Genomic DNA, 14,684 nt, shown 5'->3' on the forward strand with positions numbered 1-14,684 from the left:
GAGCAGAGATCCCTTCATCTGTGGACATTTTAGGAGAGTGGCCATCAGCCACACTGGCTGCTTGGTCTCCATCAGTGGGGCTGCACTGTATCAGGAAAGGCCAGCAGTGAAGAGGTAGTAACTTCAGCTGCTACAGCTGCTGAGGCCTCTGGGCACCAGAGAAACATTTTTTATCTGAGGAGCTAGTTACCAATGCTCTCAGATTGAAAAAGTGCACATGAACTGTAGATACTACCCCTCAGATTTTAAGATTTACAGGATGGGAGGAGCAGGTTAACAAGTCCTCCATCAAAAATATGTCACTTGACTGCCCCCTTGCAGGATTAAGTGAAAGCATTTACACAAAGTCCCTGGCAAGAAGCTGGGCTCCTACTAGGTGCCCAGTCAAGGTCAGCCATGTGCTTCCAGACGTAGCTTGGGGTGTCTGTGGGCTGGTTTGGGTGCAAGTACGACTCATAAATGTTTCGCAATGTCTCCAGGGGCTGATGGGCTAATTCAGTTGGTGTTTTTGTTCCTGTCTCCAAGGGGCACAGAGAGCCCCACGTATTAATTACCACTTAGATTTTCTCTGGGCTTCAGTGACTTCTCCTGAGACCGCTTCAGGGGATGGTGTGATGATGATGTCATGGTTTTTTCCACTGCCAGGACCTTTAACTCCCTAAGGGATCCAGCCTCTTTGTCTGAATTAGATAAATAAAGCTGCTCCAATTGCTAAAGGAAAGGGCTTTTTGTTTTTGTGTGTTTTTCTCATTTTAAAATTTCCTTCACAATATGCGTTTTGTGTATACATAAAATAGATATTAAAAATGTGAAAACAATACAAATATGAATAATCTGCAGCCAACCAGTGATTATGGTCTGTTCTGTATGCATATACAAATATATATAAATATACCCATACAAATATATATAAATTTCATACACATATACATTTCTCCCTTTTTACTAACGTTTACGGTTACATTACATATAAAAATACATATACACACATGTATATTATTCTTTATTCTTTATTTATGCAACAGAATATAACAGACATCACTCCAGGCCAGTAGTTATAGATTAAAAACTAATGATTTAATTTTAATGACATATATTCTATAATACAGATTTACCACTGACAATATGATTATTCTCCTAGGGGTAGACACTTAGCTTATATCCCCTTTTTTGCCCCTACTAACAATGCTGTGTTGCTATTGTCCATATATCCTTCGGTGCTTTTATGTTGTGTTTTGCAGAGGGTAGTCTCAAAAGTTGAAGTGTTGCGTTAAAAAAGATCTGTGTTTTTAATTTTAATAAATGCTGCCACATTTTCTGAAACACTGTAGCATCCAGTCCCGTCCACAATATATGAATATGCATACATGTGTCTCCCCTCTCCCTGTGACTTCAACTTTTTGTCTAGATGGCCACAGTCTTTCATTTTTTAAATCAGAGTACCTTACATGGTTGTCTCACTGTTGATCTTTCAGTGTTTCACCTGGGACACTGCACCATTCTGTAAATTTATCTGTTATTTTCTTCAGTAGTTTCTTCATGATACTTTTAAATCTTTTTTTCTGTTCCATTTCAGGACTCCGGTTACGTATGTGTTGATTTTCCTTTGTTGGACTTCTGTATCTCATTTTCCTTTCTCTGCTCACCTTCCTGTCCCACCCTCTAAATCCCATGCCATGCTTTCAGTGTCTTCTCTGTTGTGTGGCCTTTATTTCTATGATGCTTGTTTATTTTTAAATTTGATTAGCCACATTTCAAGTACTCAATAGCCCCATGAGGCTAGCAGCACAGCTCTAGAAGATGACAACTAAAGGCTTGGAGTTCTGTTGACTTGACTCACTCCCTTATTCTCCAGTGCTCCAATCCCCAAGGTATCTCTGGGGAAACCTAAGGCTCTGAAACAACTTGAAAGCTACTCTGATCATAAAATCACATCATGGGTGAGGAGATGAGTTTCATGTAGAAATGACCACAGAGCCTATAACTTGTGCTGTGAAGTTTGGGGATTCTCCCCTGCCCAAAATCTAATAGCAAGGGGACTGGACGGTGCAGCTAGGATTGTAAAATGCAGAAAATCTTATCAATGGAATTATAGGATTATCTCAAGAAAGCCTATGTGGGCAGAGGTAGGTGGTTTTCCTGCACAGACATACTGGAGCCGAAAAGAAGGGCACACCTGTGCCATAAATCATCAGTGTCCAGTACTGTACCAGGAGAGGGACTGATAGGAGGTAACGGGAACTCCAGATGCTCATAGCTCTGTGATCCTGGCCTAATTTCCCTAGCTCTGATCCCAAGCTCTACAAGCAGCCTTCAAACGATGACTGGCTTCTTGAAGAGATTTCCCAAAGGGACAGAATATACTCACTAGAGGACCCCATTATACAGTCCAGTTGGCAGGTGTGCTCTTTACTCAAATTAATAATTTGGCATCTTGTTTAGAAATTACTTCTGGTCAACTGTCCAGCCCAATTCTATTTTCACAAATGCTGACTGAGGGGATTTCTGAAAGCTGCAGAGTTCAGGGAGGCACTAGGGACCATGCTGACAGTCCGCCGACCTGGGTTCCTACCACACTCTGGCCTGAGCGAAACTCAGGATATGAGGACACTGAGCCTCAGGAATGTCTCTGAGAAGACGAGACAAGGAAGATCACTGGTCTCCGGCACTGCCGAAGGGGTGTCCTAACAGCGCAGTACAGTTCCATCTTCAAATTACATGTCTCTCTGCTTCTGCATTATGGTGCCGCCTCTCAGATGTAAACTGAAAATCTAGCTTAAATTTTAGTCTCAAGTCATATGCATTAAAAAAAATATGACATGGGGGTGCCATGGTGTGTTCCAAAATTTATATTCTGCATTACGATTAGGGAAGTACTTATCCAAATCCCTAGAATTTGTAAGAGGAGGGATGCTGGTAGCCCACAGCCCAGAAAAGAACTGCCTCCCAAAGTTTGTGAGAGTATAGCTGTCTGAACTTTAAACACTGCAAAAGTGCCACCCACATCCTCCGGTTCTCTCTCTAGCCCCCAGCCAGCAAAGGATGGGGAATGGCCCACTGGAGTCAGGACTCCCGGTTCCCCGCTGCTGCCTCCGGGGGTCGGATGAGCCTGGTTTTTCTCTCTCAGGTCCTGTCAACGTATGGTGGGGGCAAGGCACCTAGCAGTGTTCAACCCGAGTTATTAACAGATTCTTCATAAATCACTGATCACATCTTCAAGTCGGGGTGATATGTGACGCTGAAGTACTAGAAAATCAGATACTATTCGCCAGAGTTGGGTCAATATCTTCCAAACCTCATTTATGGGCTGCCCCAAAGGCTAGACCCTCAGGACAGCACAGGACAAGAAATGCAGTGTAATCACATCACTTCATATACTTCTGCTGGTATTCACTTAAAATTAATGGGGGTGGGCAGGGCTAGAATCAGATTACTAGACAAATAAATATCTAGGAGTTGAAGATTTTGTGTCCTCGGCCTTAGGTCACTGGGCCTGCCTCAATATTCTTGGGCCCAAGCTGACGAAATCTGCATTAAATAAACTTCCATAGCAGGTCAAGGTGCCCGAGCCTTAACTGTGATTGTCACTACTGGGGAATCGCCCTGTGTGGGATGGGAAGCATTACACTGCTAACAGCTGTTTGCTGAGGAAGCAAGGAAAATCTGGTCCTCAAACACAGCTCCTGAGCTAGCTCCTACCTCCACAACCTCCACTTTGAGGACAAAGTGTCACTGGATGTAGATTCTTTATGACAAGATACCATATATTTCTCAAAAAAACTGCTTAGGCAAAGAAGTTCCTGTGAAAATACGGCCATTTAAAATGAAGTAAACTATTGTCATGGGTATTTGTTGATTCCATCCAGTATCCATTTCTTTCTCCATAACTTCCCAACTTTTATTCAGGTCCCTCTCTATTCACTCCTTCGCTTCTGAGTAGGCTGACCCCACCTCCAGCTCTGGGATGGGCTTCAATTATCGTCTAAAACAATTAGGGCAAGTCTCTTCTTTTCTCTATAGTCACTGGTTTAGGTAACTTGTGTTATAGCATGGCATTCCCTGACAGCGGCTGGTTCAGAAACTGCATCACCAAATTTGGGCTGAGACACGGCAGAAGCTGGAAAAGAATTTTCACAGCTCTTCTGAGAAGACTGTCTTCCTACTGGAGGGGGTGATATGTGGATCTACTGCTTTTTTGCCTCCATGAAGGAAGTGGGCCTGAGGATGAAGCTGGCCTGCTGAAGAGAGCTGGGGAAGAAAAGAGAGTCTTAATGATGTCGCTGAACTGCTGACTCAAACTAACTAACCCCCAAGAAAACCCTGCCTCAGGACTTTCCAGGTCTGTGAGCTAACAAATCCTTTTATTGTTTAAGCCCGATGGAGTTGCGTTTCTGTTACTTGTGAAGGAAAGTATCCTAACGAACAGCAATCCATGTAAAATCCATGTAAAAAAAGCCTTTAGAGCTCACAGTGGAACAGTGTTGAAAACAGTAGAGAAAGTTCTTAAGCCAAGACCGTGTAAACAGGAGCACATTTGGAGGTAGTACGGCGTCACGGTTTAGAGAGAAGGCAGCTGAACGTAACCCACACTCCCATTAATGTCTCCTGTTATCTTGGACAAGCCACCTAGCTTTCCTTGCCCTTGGTTCCTATCAACAGAGTAAGAGCTCTGCTAAACAAGTGGATCCCAGCTCTTTCACCATCAGTAATTTTTATTACTGGTCCTTCTTGTGGATTTTGTATTTTTAAAGATCTTGTCTATCAACATGTTGTTCTCATGTACTCAGACAAAGCACACAACTGCAAACCAGCTCTTCTGATCAGCAAAAGTAATCAACTTATTATTTACTTCACCAAATTATAATTTGCACTGAATAAACAAGGTGTTTATTATTAGCTTGTGAAGCTTTAATATAGATATGGTTTCTGACAGGCTTTTACAAATATTGAAAAATAGCTTCCAGGTCTGCCTTCTTCTAAGGCTCTTTGGAGAATCATAAGAACTAGCAGATTTGATGACTGCAGTTACAATTGAAGGAGGAAAACAATTCAGTGACTTCTCAAAAATGATAATTAACACTGAATTACAGGCATGCCTTGAAGATGCTGTGGGTTCAGTCCAGACCACCGCAATAAAGCAAGTCACACGAATTTTTCAGTTTCCCAATGAATATAAAAGTTATATTTACACTATCCTGTCATCTATTAAGTGTGCAACAGCATTATGTCTAAAAAAACAATGTACATGCCTTAATTAAAAAGCACGTTATTGCTAAAAAATGCTAACCATCATCTGAACCTTCAGGAAGTCGTACTCTTTTTGCTGGTGGTGGGTCTTGCCTCGATGTTAACAGCTGCTGACTGAGCAGGGTGGTAGTTGCTGAAGGCTGGGGTGGCTGTGGCAATTTCTTAAAATAAGATAACAATGAAGTTTGCCACATCGACTGACTCTTTCTTTCATGAATGATTTCTCTGTAGCATGCAATACTGTTTGATAGCATTTTACCCACAGTAGAACTTCTCTCAAAATTGGAGTCAATCTTCTCAAACCCTGCCGCTGCTTCATCAACTAAGTTTATGTAATATTCTAAATCCTTGGTTGTCATTTCAACGATCTTCACATCATCTTCACCAAGAGTAGATTCCATCTCAAGAAACCACTTTCTTTGCTCATCCATAAGAAGCAACTCCTCGTCTGTTAAAGATTTATCATGCGATTGCAGCAATTCAGTCACATCTTCAGGTTCCACTTCTAATTCTAGCTTTCTTGCTATTTCCACCACATCTGCAGTGACTTCCTCCACTGAAGTCTTGGAACCCTCAAAGTCACCCGTGAGGGTTGGAATCAACTTCTTCCAAGCTCCTGTTAATGTTGCTATTTTGACCTCTTCCCATGAATCACGAATGTTCTTAATAGCATCTAGAATGGTGAATCCTTTCCAGAAGGTTCTCAATTTACTTTGCCCAGACCCATCAGATGAATCACTGTCGACAGCAGCTACAGCCTTACGAAATGTATTTCTTAAATAATAAGACTTGAAAGTCGAAATGACTCCCTGAGCCATGGGCTGCAGAATGGACGTTGTGTTTGTAGGCAGGAAAACAATATTAATCTCGTTGTACATCTCCTTCAGAGCGCGTGGGTGACCAGGTGCGTTGTCAATGAGCAGTAATATTTTGAAAGGAATCTTTTTTTCTGAGCAGTAGGTCTCAACAGTGGGCTTAAAATATTCAGTAAACCATGTCGTAAACAGATGTGCTGTCATCCAGGCTTTGCTGTTCCATCTATAGAGCACAGGCAGAGTAGATTTGGCATAATTCCTAAGGGCCCTGGGATTTTCAGAATGGTAAATGAGCATTGGCTTCAACTTAAAGTCATCAGCTGCATTAGCCCCTAACAAGAGAGTCAGTCTGTCCTTTGAAGCTTTGAAACCAGGCATTGACTTCTCCTCTCTAGCTATGAAAGTCCTGGATGGCATCGTCTTCCAATATAAGGCTGTTTCATCTACACTGAAAATCTGTTGTTTAGTGTAGCCACCTTCACTGATTATCTTAGCTAGATCTGGATAGCTTGCTGCAGCTTTTACATCAGCACTTGCTGTTTCACCTTGTCCTTTTATGTTATAGAGACGACATCTTTCTCTAAACCTCACGAACCAACCTCTGCTAGCTTCAAACTTTTCTTCTGCAGCCTCCTCCCCTCGCTCAGCCTTCATAGAATTGAAGAGAGTCAGGGCCTTGCTCTGGATGAGGCTTTGACTTAAGGGAATGTTGTGGCTGATCTGATCTTCTATCCAGACCACTAAAACTTTCTCCATATCAGCAATAAGGCTGTTTTGTTTTCTTATCATTCTTGTGTTCACTGGAGTAGCACTTTCAATTTCCTTCAAGAACTTCTCCTTTGCATTCACAACTTGGCTAACAGTTTGTCGCAAGAGGCCTAGCTTTCGGCCAATCTCAGCTTTTGACATGCCTTCTTCACTAAGCTTAATCATTTCTAACTTTTGATTTAAAGTGAGAGATGTGCGACTCTTCCTTTCACTTGAACACCTAGAGGCCATTGTTAGGTTATTAATTGGTCTACTTGCACTATTATTGTGTCTCAGAGAATAGGGAGGCCCACAGAAAGGGAGAGAGATGGGGAATGGCTGGACAGTGGAGCAGTCAGAACACACAAAACACTTATCAATTAAGTTCACCGTTTCATATGGGCATGGTTCGTGGCACCCCAAACAATTATAATAGTAACGTAAAAAATCACTGGTCAAAGATCACCATAACAAATATCATAAAAAAGTTTGAAAAACTGACACAGAGAGACACACAGTGAGCAAATACTGTTGGAAAAATGGACTTATAGACTTGCTCCACACAGGGTGGTCACCAACCTTCAATTTGTAAAAAAAAAAAAGCTGCAAAGCGCAATAAAATGAGGTATGCCTGTACAACTCTTGATTATTGTTACTTTTTCATAAAATGCTCAAGTTTTAAAAAAGTGCAGAAAACATTTTTGCATATAAATAGAAGAGCATTTTAAAATATAAAGTAAGACTACAAAGTAGTGTGACAGGTTTTCCTTTGTCACGTGTAAACTGAATTAGAAGGCAATCCCTAGAATTCCAGAAGTGTTGTGGAAATACTATCATCTTATTTTACAATCAGGTTAAATTTCATTCAACTAGGAGTCAAGGGGTTTGGGTTCTAGTTGTCATCCTGCTAGGATCCAGTGTGACCCTGAATAAGATTCTGGATATCAGAAGACCCACCACAAAATGAAAAGGGGCTGAATCGGGTCATCTTGAATATCCTTCCCAGCTGTTATTTTGCAATGTAATGAAATCAGAGTCACATGTTCCAAGCCATTTGGGGTCTGGAATTTTAGAACCTATATTCAATCTACAGTACCTTTAAAATTTCTACTTCTTTTTTGAGACCCGTTCTTATTTAAATATATGTACTTTTACATGTTCTTCTGTGCACTTAAATATATTTTCCTATTTAACAGCCTCTTCATCATTAGCAATGAAAGTTTATCAAGGATGTATTTTTTCATTTCTTACTTTTATTTTTGTTCAACTTGCTTTTCTAATTTCTCCAAGATCTCTTCTGGAGTGGTGGAGGCCAAAAGTTTCACCACTTTTTCACGAGATTTACCACCCTAGATTAAAAGGAAAAAAAACAGCATGAGGATCACACAGTAAACTTTCTGACACTACTCGAAACAGACTTCAGTCATATGCATCACGGCCATGTCTTTGTGAGGTTATTATGGGTGGGCTGGAGTTTCCCTCACAGCTTAGCTACCACTTTCTCTGGGTCATCCTGGTTTATACAAAGAGTACCTCTTAGATTCCACCTTATTACAAATGCTTAGGACTCTCCAGGGTTCTTACCTGCAAACATCAATTTCCGTAATAATAAAAGCTTTTAGTATTCAATTTTAAATGAATACAGAATCCAGATATACGATATTCTGGTTTCCAGTAATTCTTTTGTATAAATTGGAAATAAAAAATTTTTAATTACCAAAAAATGTTGCAATTTTATGTAAACTTTGTATAAAAGGAATGCCAAAATACAGAACAAATTGCTGTTTTTCTCTACGCTGTTATGCATTTCTGAAAATTCCAAAAAATAAGCATCCACATATCCAAGTGTTGTGATTCCACAACCACTAAAATCCTTTGAAGGTAAAATTTGAGCAGGGATTTATCTAGACAGGTAGAAGAGTGGTGTATGCCTTTCGGGCAAACGTCCGAGCATGCACACTGATAGAAAACCAGAAACAACCTGCTGCAGGTAGGGCATATTAAGGGATGTGGCCTGACTGAATGGATTTTTACATGCAGCCTATTAATCAATGACTAAATGCCAGCTGGCACCTGGATGGAAGCTCAAGTGCAGCACTGGAAAACAAGCAGAGCTTTAAGGGCTGGGTCTCACCCCTGCAGGTTCCATTTCAATAAGTCCAGGGTGATGCCCAGGAACCTGCGTTTTGGAAATCATTCCCAGGTGGTCTGGATGCCCACCCCTAGTGCAAACCTTAGTGGTATGAATGACCTCATATGCGCTTCTCCCGGGGAGCAAGGAGAACATGGGGGACCAGAAATACTTGATGGACTCACAAATGGGGATGCCCAACAACGCACACCGTTTTAGATTGTTGAGTACGGTGATGACTCAAACGAAGAGAGAAGCAAAATTAATCTGACAGAGAAGGTACAGCAATGAATTGGGAAAGCAGAAAATGCTGGAAATGGTGGCTAAGGAATCTAAGTATAGGGCGTGGTCAGTCTGAATAAGGATCAAGGCAGGAGGAAAGAAGGTGACTAAATAAAAAGAATTCACAGATTTTAGTGGTTGAATGAATATGACGATTAAAAACAACTCGTTTTTCAATTGTTTGGAAAAGGAAACAATCAGTATTTAAAAAATCCTAACTGACGTGTAATAACCAGAGATGTTTAGGGAGAGAAACACATACCTTATCCAAAACCACATCACTCTTCCTGAGTTCTAAGACCTTGGAAAGATACCGACAGAGCTCAGCGTTCGCCTCTCCTTCCGACGGAGGTGCTGCAATAGCTACACTTACAGCTTCAGGCGTCAAATCTGGAATGAGAACAGTGTGGGCTTTATTCTTCTTAAGGAGTTGTTCTTCATGAAATGAGCATATTTTGTAAAAGAGTTTGCAATTGCCTGGCACACAGGTTTTCAATTAATAACTGTTGGATGAAGGAATGAATGATAAAACTAATCCCACTTAAGGGAACATAATATGCCTCCACCATTACAAAAAAGAAATCGAGAGAAGAAAACGAATGTTTATCCCACCCTGCTGACCAAGATGCGCCTACAGAGTCCTGGGCAGTATCCTAGATTTAGGCAACTGGAAACTGTGCTTGATCTGATATGAAGTGCTCCAGGCAGGGAGTCTGGAGCTGCAGTGCAGCCCCAGCAATGTCACTGAGGAAGTGAGAACAGAGCAGCTCACTGGACTGTACAGGGTTGTTCAGGTTTCCTCACCAGGAAAATGGGAGCACTGGGCTAGATTCATCTCTTATGTGAAACGTCTATTTAGTGTTTTCAAAATGTAATATTTAATAAACATTTGCATAACACTTACACACACTAATTTTAAGGGCACACGGACATGTTTTAGGAACTCTACAAATATTAACTTGTTTAATCCTCATACCAATTTTATGAAGATGATACTAATACTAATATTATCTCCATTTTACAAATAAGGAAATAGAAACCAAGATGTGTCCAAGGTCACATGGCCAGAAGGTGATGCTGTGATTCAAAATAAATTTGATCTCATACTTTGAAATCCAGGGACAAAGAACATTCCTTCTGAATAGTGGTCCTGGCTCCCGCAGCAACACAGCCTTTATGGTCCTCCATTGCTATTTCTGAGAGAGAGAAGTATTCGCTCAAGGCAGTTTGCAAGTGAGCTTGAGCTGGTCCTACATCTGGGGTTATGTAAGCATTTCCACACACTCACACCTTGCCTGGATAAATAACCTGGCCCCAGAATCCACAAGAATGAGGTAAAACAACCCTCCTCCTATCCTGTCACTGATTCTAAGGTGTGCATTTTAATCTCCTTGAAATCCAGATGTGTCTAATAATGGATGGAAATAGTGTTTAACGGATACAAGTTTTGTCTTACTGGTACATAAAATACCTGTGCACCTTATAGTTGATGGCACCTTAGATTTGATGAAATGTGGTATTCCAACAGTAGACACTGTCATAGCAATTACTTAGAAAATGCTGGCCCAGGAGGGTATGGCCAAGAAATAGCCAAGCTGACATGGCCGCTTGTACAACCAGGCCTAGCACCCCAAAATTAAAAAAATTGGAATACAGAGCTTTAGAGGTGAAAAAGATGGTCAAGATAATTCAGAACAATGGGTTTCAAACTTTGCTCCCCCATCAAAATTTCCCCCATCCACCACCAGTTTCCCCTGGAATCACAACATTTAAACAAATGTAAACACAACTACTCAGGAACCGTGTCTGCTGGCCTCCCCCTTGCCCACCACCGAGATTCTTGAGGCCCCTTTTGGGCTCCAGGCAATAGCTTGAAAGTCTCTAACTTACTCCATCTGACAGGTGAAAAGAACTGGACCCAGAAATGTCCTGTATCATTTTTATTTAAAACAAGTTCACATGGGGGTTGATGGTCAGTACTCTCAAGTCTCAGGTTTCCTCTCCCTCCTTGGACCAACGGTCATTCAACTCCACCAAAACGTCTCTTCTTTCTCTCTCTGGCCAATGTCCCCAGTTCTGGAATAGGACAAACTAATAATCTAACCTACACATGCTTCTAGATGTGTCCTTTCTAAAATACCATATTTTTTAAAGGAAAATATACAACGTCTAATTTCATACCCTTTAAACATCGCATATTCACTTGTAAACACTGGTTTTACACCTTTACGTTAGAATCTAGAATTTAAAAACAGAAAAGTTTCTAACTGCAGATATGAAAAATACACTTGATTGTATACAACAAATTTCAGTTAATGAAGGCAAAGGGAAGCTGGAGGGGGGCAACACCTGATTCATACACGACTCCCACCCCAGTGTACAGATATACCTGTTGTAGCGTTTTGCTTAGAGCCAGGTTTGGCATGGATGGCTATGGTGACACAACCTTTAGGATCAACTGCCACAGGACCTAAGGGAGGAAGTGGTCTCTCTGGCTCCTTGCTCTGGCTTTTACCCTAAAACGACAACAACAGCCACACTACAACTTCACAGATTACAAAATATTTTCCCCACACATTTGATCCTTCCACTAGTCCCTTTCACCCTTAACCAAGACAAACTAGGCTGATCGTCTCTGTCGAGGGAATTCTGGCCACCTGGAATGGCTTTCCAACATCCTTCACGGCTCAGATCAGTTCTTCCATGAAGTCTTTCCCATCGACCCCAAAGGGCGTTTTTCTCTCGCCTCGGAAGACCTGTCTCTGGCTTCCACACCTTAGTGCTGGTTCCCACTATCTGCTGTGTATTCCCATCCTGCAGGGGCAGAGATACCTTTGTATCTCATGAAGCACAAGCTAATAAATGTTTGTCAACAACTAAGGCTGGACGTGTATATATGTGTGTATTTGGGAGACAGGGAGAAAAAACGGCGATATTTAAAGGCCTACTATGTGGCAGATGTTGTAACAGAGCATTCCACTCAGCAAACATGAACTATGCGCCGGGGCAGCCTGTAGGCAAAGGGTATATACTATAAAGGTGGATAAGGACACGTGATCCTGGCCCTCAGGAGCCAGGGAGAATGAAGTTACTATTATATTACTGCCTACAGGGCCTACGAGACACGCAGAGGGCGTCACTGGCCCCAGACGAGAAGGAGGGGGCCTGGGGACCTGCCAGCAGGCGGCAGTAAGGGAACTGACTCTCAGAGACCGATTGGAGCGGGGCCTGCAAAGTGGGAGTGGCGTGTTCTTGACAGAAGGGGTGCGTTTAGCCACGGTGAGGGAAAGCGCAGAACAGAGCCTCCGGGGGGAGGCACAGGCCGAAGGCGCTGCCGGACAGGAGCCCACCCAGGAGTGCGGAGAACGAGACCAGAGAGGTCAGCAGGCACCGCCCAGGGCGCAACCTGGGTGGAGGGCGGCCGGGCGAGGTGGGAGAGAGCAGCCGGAGCCCCGAACCTACTGACCACAGCTGCCGGCGATGCTCCCACGTCCCGCTTCCTCTCCCGCGCTCCTCAACGCGCCTCCCGCGCCCCCCCCCCACTCCCCTGCTGCCACGAGACTTGTCACTGACTTTGTTCGTCGCACCAGCTTTTTTCGGCATCTCAGCGCCTGCAGATAACCGAGCGGAGGCCGGGGCACCAAGTCCCAACCCGAGCGGCTTCAGCCCGCAGCCGAGCCGGAGCATGCTCTCCTGGAGGGCGGTGGAATGGGCGCCAGCGCCGGAAGCGCCCTCTGCGCCTGCGCACGCCGCATGCGGGAGCGACCCAGAGCCCGCGCCTCTGCTCCGACTCCGAGGGCGACACCTGCCGGCCGGCGGGAGCAAGACGCCTCGCTCCAACAGGGCCTGCGCGGGCCCCTCTCGTCCTGGACAGTGGCCCAGGAGACGGAGAGATGGGGAGCCGGGCTCCGGCTATGTCATGCCCCACACACCTCCGCCGGTGGTAAGGTTGTGTTACCTCTGGTCTTTTTTCTTCATGGGAAGAAAGGACAAGGAGTGCACAGCGCCAGGTGTCTTCTCGCTCCCGCAGCCAACCAGCAGGTGCGAATGGAGAGCCCAGCAAGCGGGTGTAGATAGAGCCTCGTGCTGTCTTAGCCCTTGGGTAGTCCATGTACTGATGGAGCACCCACCTTGCCAGGCGCTGGGGATTCCACAATTGTACAGAGGGTGATAGCTGGTGTAGGGAATAATTTGACTTCACTGTGACGGAGTTAACTGGTGTCTGGAGGGGCACATAACATTAAGGCTTTTTAAAAAAACTGGATGGGAGATAACCGTATTTGAACATTAATAAGAATAAGCCAGGAGAGGGGAGGTAACAACAGAGCGAGGTGGTTGGGTTCTGAGCACAAATGGAGGCCTTTGTCAGACACCCTTTCCTTCACAAGTAATGTGACAGCCTCGGTGCACATGTAGGTGTGTTTATAGGTTTGGTGGGAGGAGCTGGAGTTTCTTTTAACTAAAGGAGGGACTATTGAAGATGTGGGGAGAGTGGGGATTTAAATGCTCAGGAGAATGGCAAAGTGCTGACTACTTAAACGCTCACCTGGCTGCCCCACTAGTCTAGTTGAACTTGGAGGCCAATCTGGACAGTATCATTTTAAACACTGGGACTCAGCAGCCAGGAAGATAAGGCAGACAATTGGATTCATCCAGGTGGGTATGAGGGACTTGAGGGATACTGATGAGTGGTCAACGATCAAAAGTGGAGAAGGAAAAAGAAGATCTAAGGTGGTCTAATTGGGTAGGTAATGAAGAGGGTCGACAACACCGAAGGGAATGGCAGTTTTAAGGATCAATAACAGATGCAGTTGGGATGCTGGCGAGGGCTGAAGGGGAGCATCGAAGGTTGTGGTCAGAGTTGGATATCTCAATGTGCTATTTCAGAGGTAGTACAAGCCCACATGACGACAAGGTGCGCAGTGGGGACGTGAGCCCTGGCTGAAGTAGAATGGTCATTACTGGAGGTAAGGGAGGAAACGGAAAAGCTAGCTTTGAATGGGTTGTCCACTCCGCATGGACACTGAGGCCATTGTGTGTGCAGGCTTTGGTAGAAGTGAACCAGGTGTTAAACCAAAGCCTTATTTTCTTTGAAATCAGTTAAGAAATGAGGCACAAAAGCTGCAAAAGCATTATTTAGAATTTGTGAAGTCATGACAGCCTCAATGAGAGCTTTGACAGTTATGATGGAAATAAAGGGGGCCCTTGGCAATGGTGTTATTAATGGTATCTGGCAATTGACTGGATGGATGAAGGCAGAAAGAGGTGCCTTGCAAAGAACCATTCAGCCTTTCCCGAGTGAATCAGAAGTGGGGGTGGGGGATGGGGTGGAGGGGTAGGGGTAGGGGAAAGCCATCAGCTCCATTTGCCACCCAAGCTGTGCAACTGACTGGTTGCTCCTGCCCAAAGTCTCTGCCTCTGGAGGGGAGAGACAGAATGGGAAGAAATACTGCCCAATGGTG

General features: G+C 43.8%; 1 protein-coding gene across 2 annotated transcripts; it reads right to left on the bottom strand.

Moving 5' to 3' along the window:
* Window positions 1-1,055: 1,055 nt before the first annotated feature.
* On the bottom strand, window positions 1,056-13,015 carry CUNH15orf40 (chromosome unknown C15orf40 homolog). 2 transcript variants are annotated; one of them, XM_019640050.1, is made up of 5 exons: window positions 12,796-13,015; window positions 11,612-11,738; window positions 9,485-9,612; window positions 8,061-8,158; window positions 1,056-4,248 (listed from the first exon to the last, which is right to left on the bottom strand). In XM_019640050.1, the coding sequence occupies exons 1-4, from the start codon at window positions 12,907-12,909 to the stop codon at window positions 8,063-8,065; spliced, it is 465 nt and encodes a 154-aa protein (XP_019495595.1). In that variant the 5' UTR covers window positions 12,910-13,015; the 3' UTR covers window positions 1,056-4,248; window positions 8,061-8,062. The 2 variants fall into 2 exon arrangements, with proteins under 2 accessions (XP_019495595.1, XP_019495594.1); XM_019640049.1 differs by lacking the exon at window positions 1,056-4,248 and having other exon boundaries at window positions 7,190-8,158.
* Window positions 13,016-14,684: the final 1,669 nt, after the last annotated feature.

This window comes from Hipposideros armiger, unplaced genomic scaffold, assembly GCF_001890085.2.
Source record: "Hipposideros armiger isolate ML-2016 unplaced genomic scaffold, ASM189008v1 scaffold_48, whole genome shotgun sequence".
Classification (NCBI taxonomy): domain Eukaryota; kingdom Metazoa; phylum Chordata; class Mammalia; order Chiroptera; family Hipposideridae; genus Hipposideros; species Hipposideros armiger.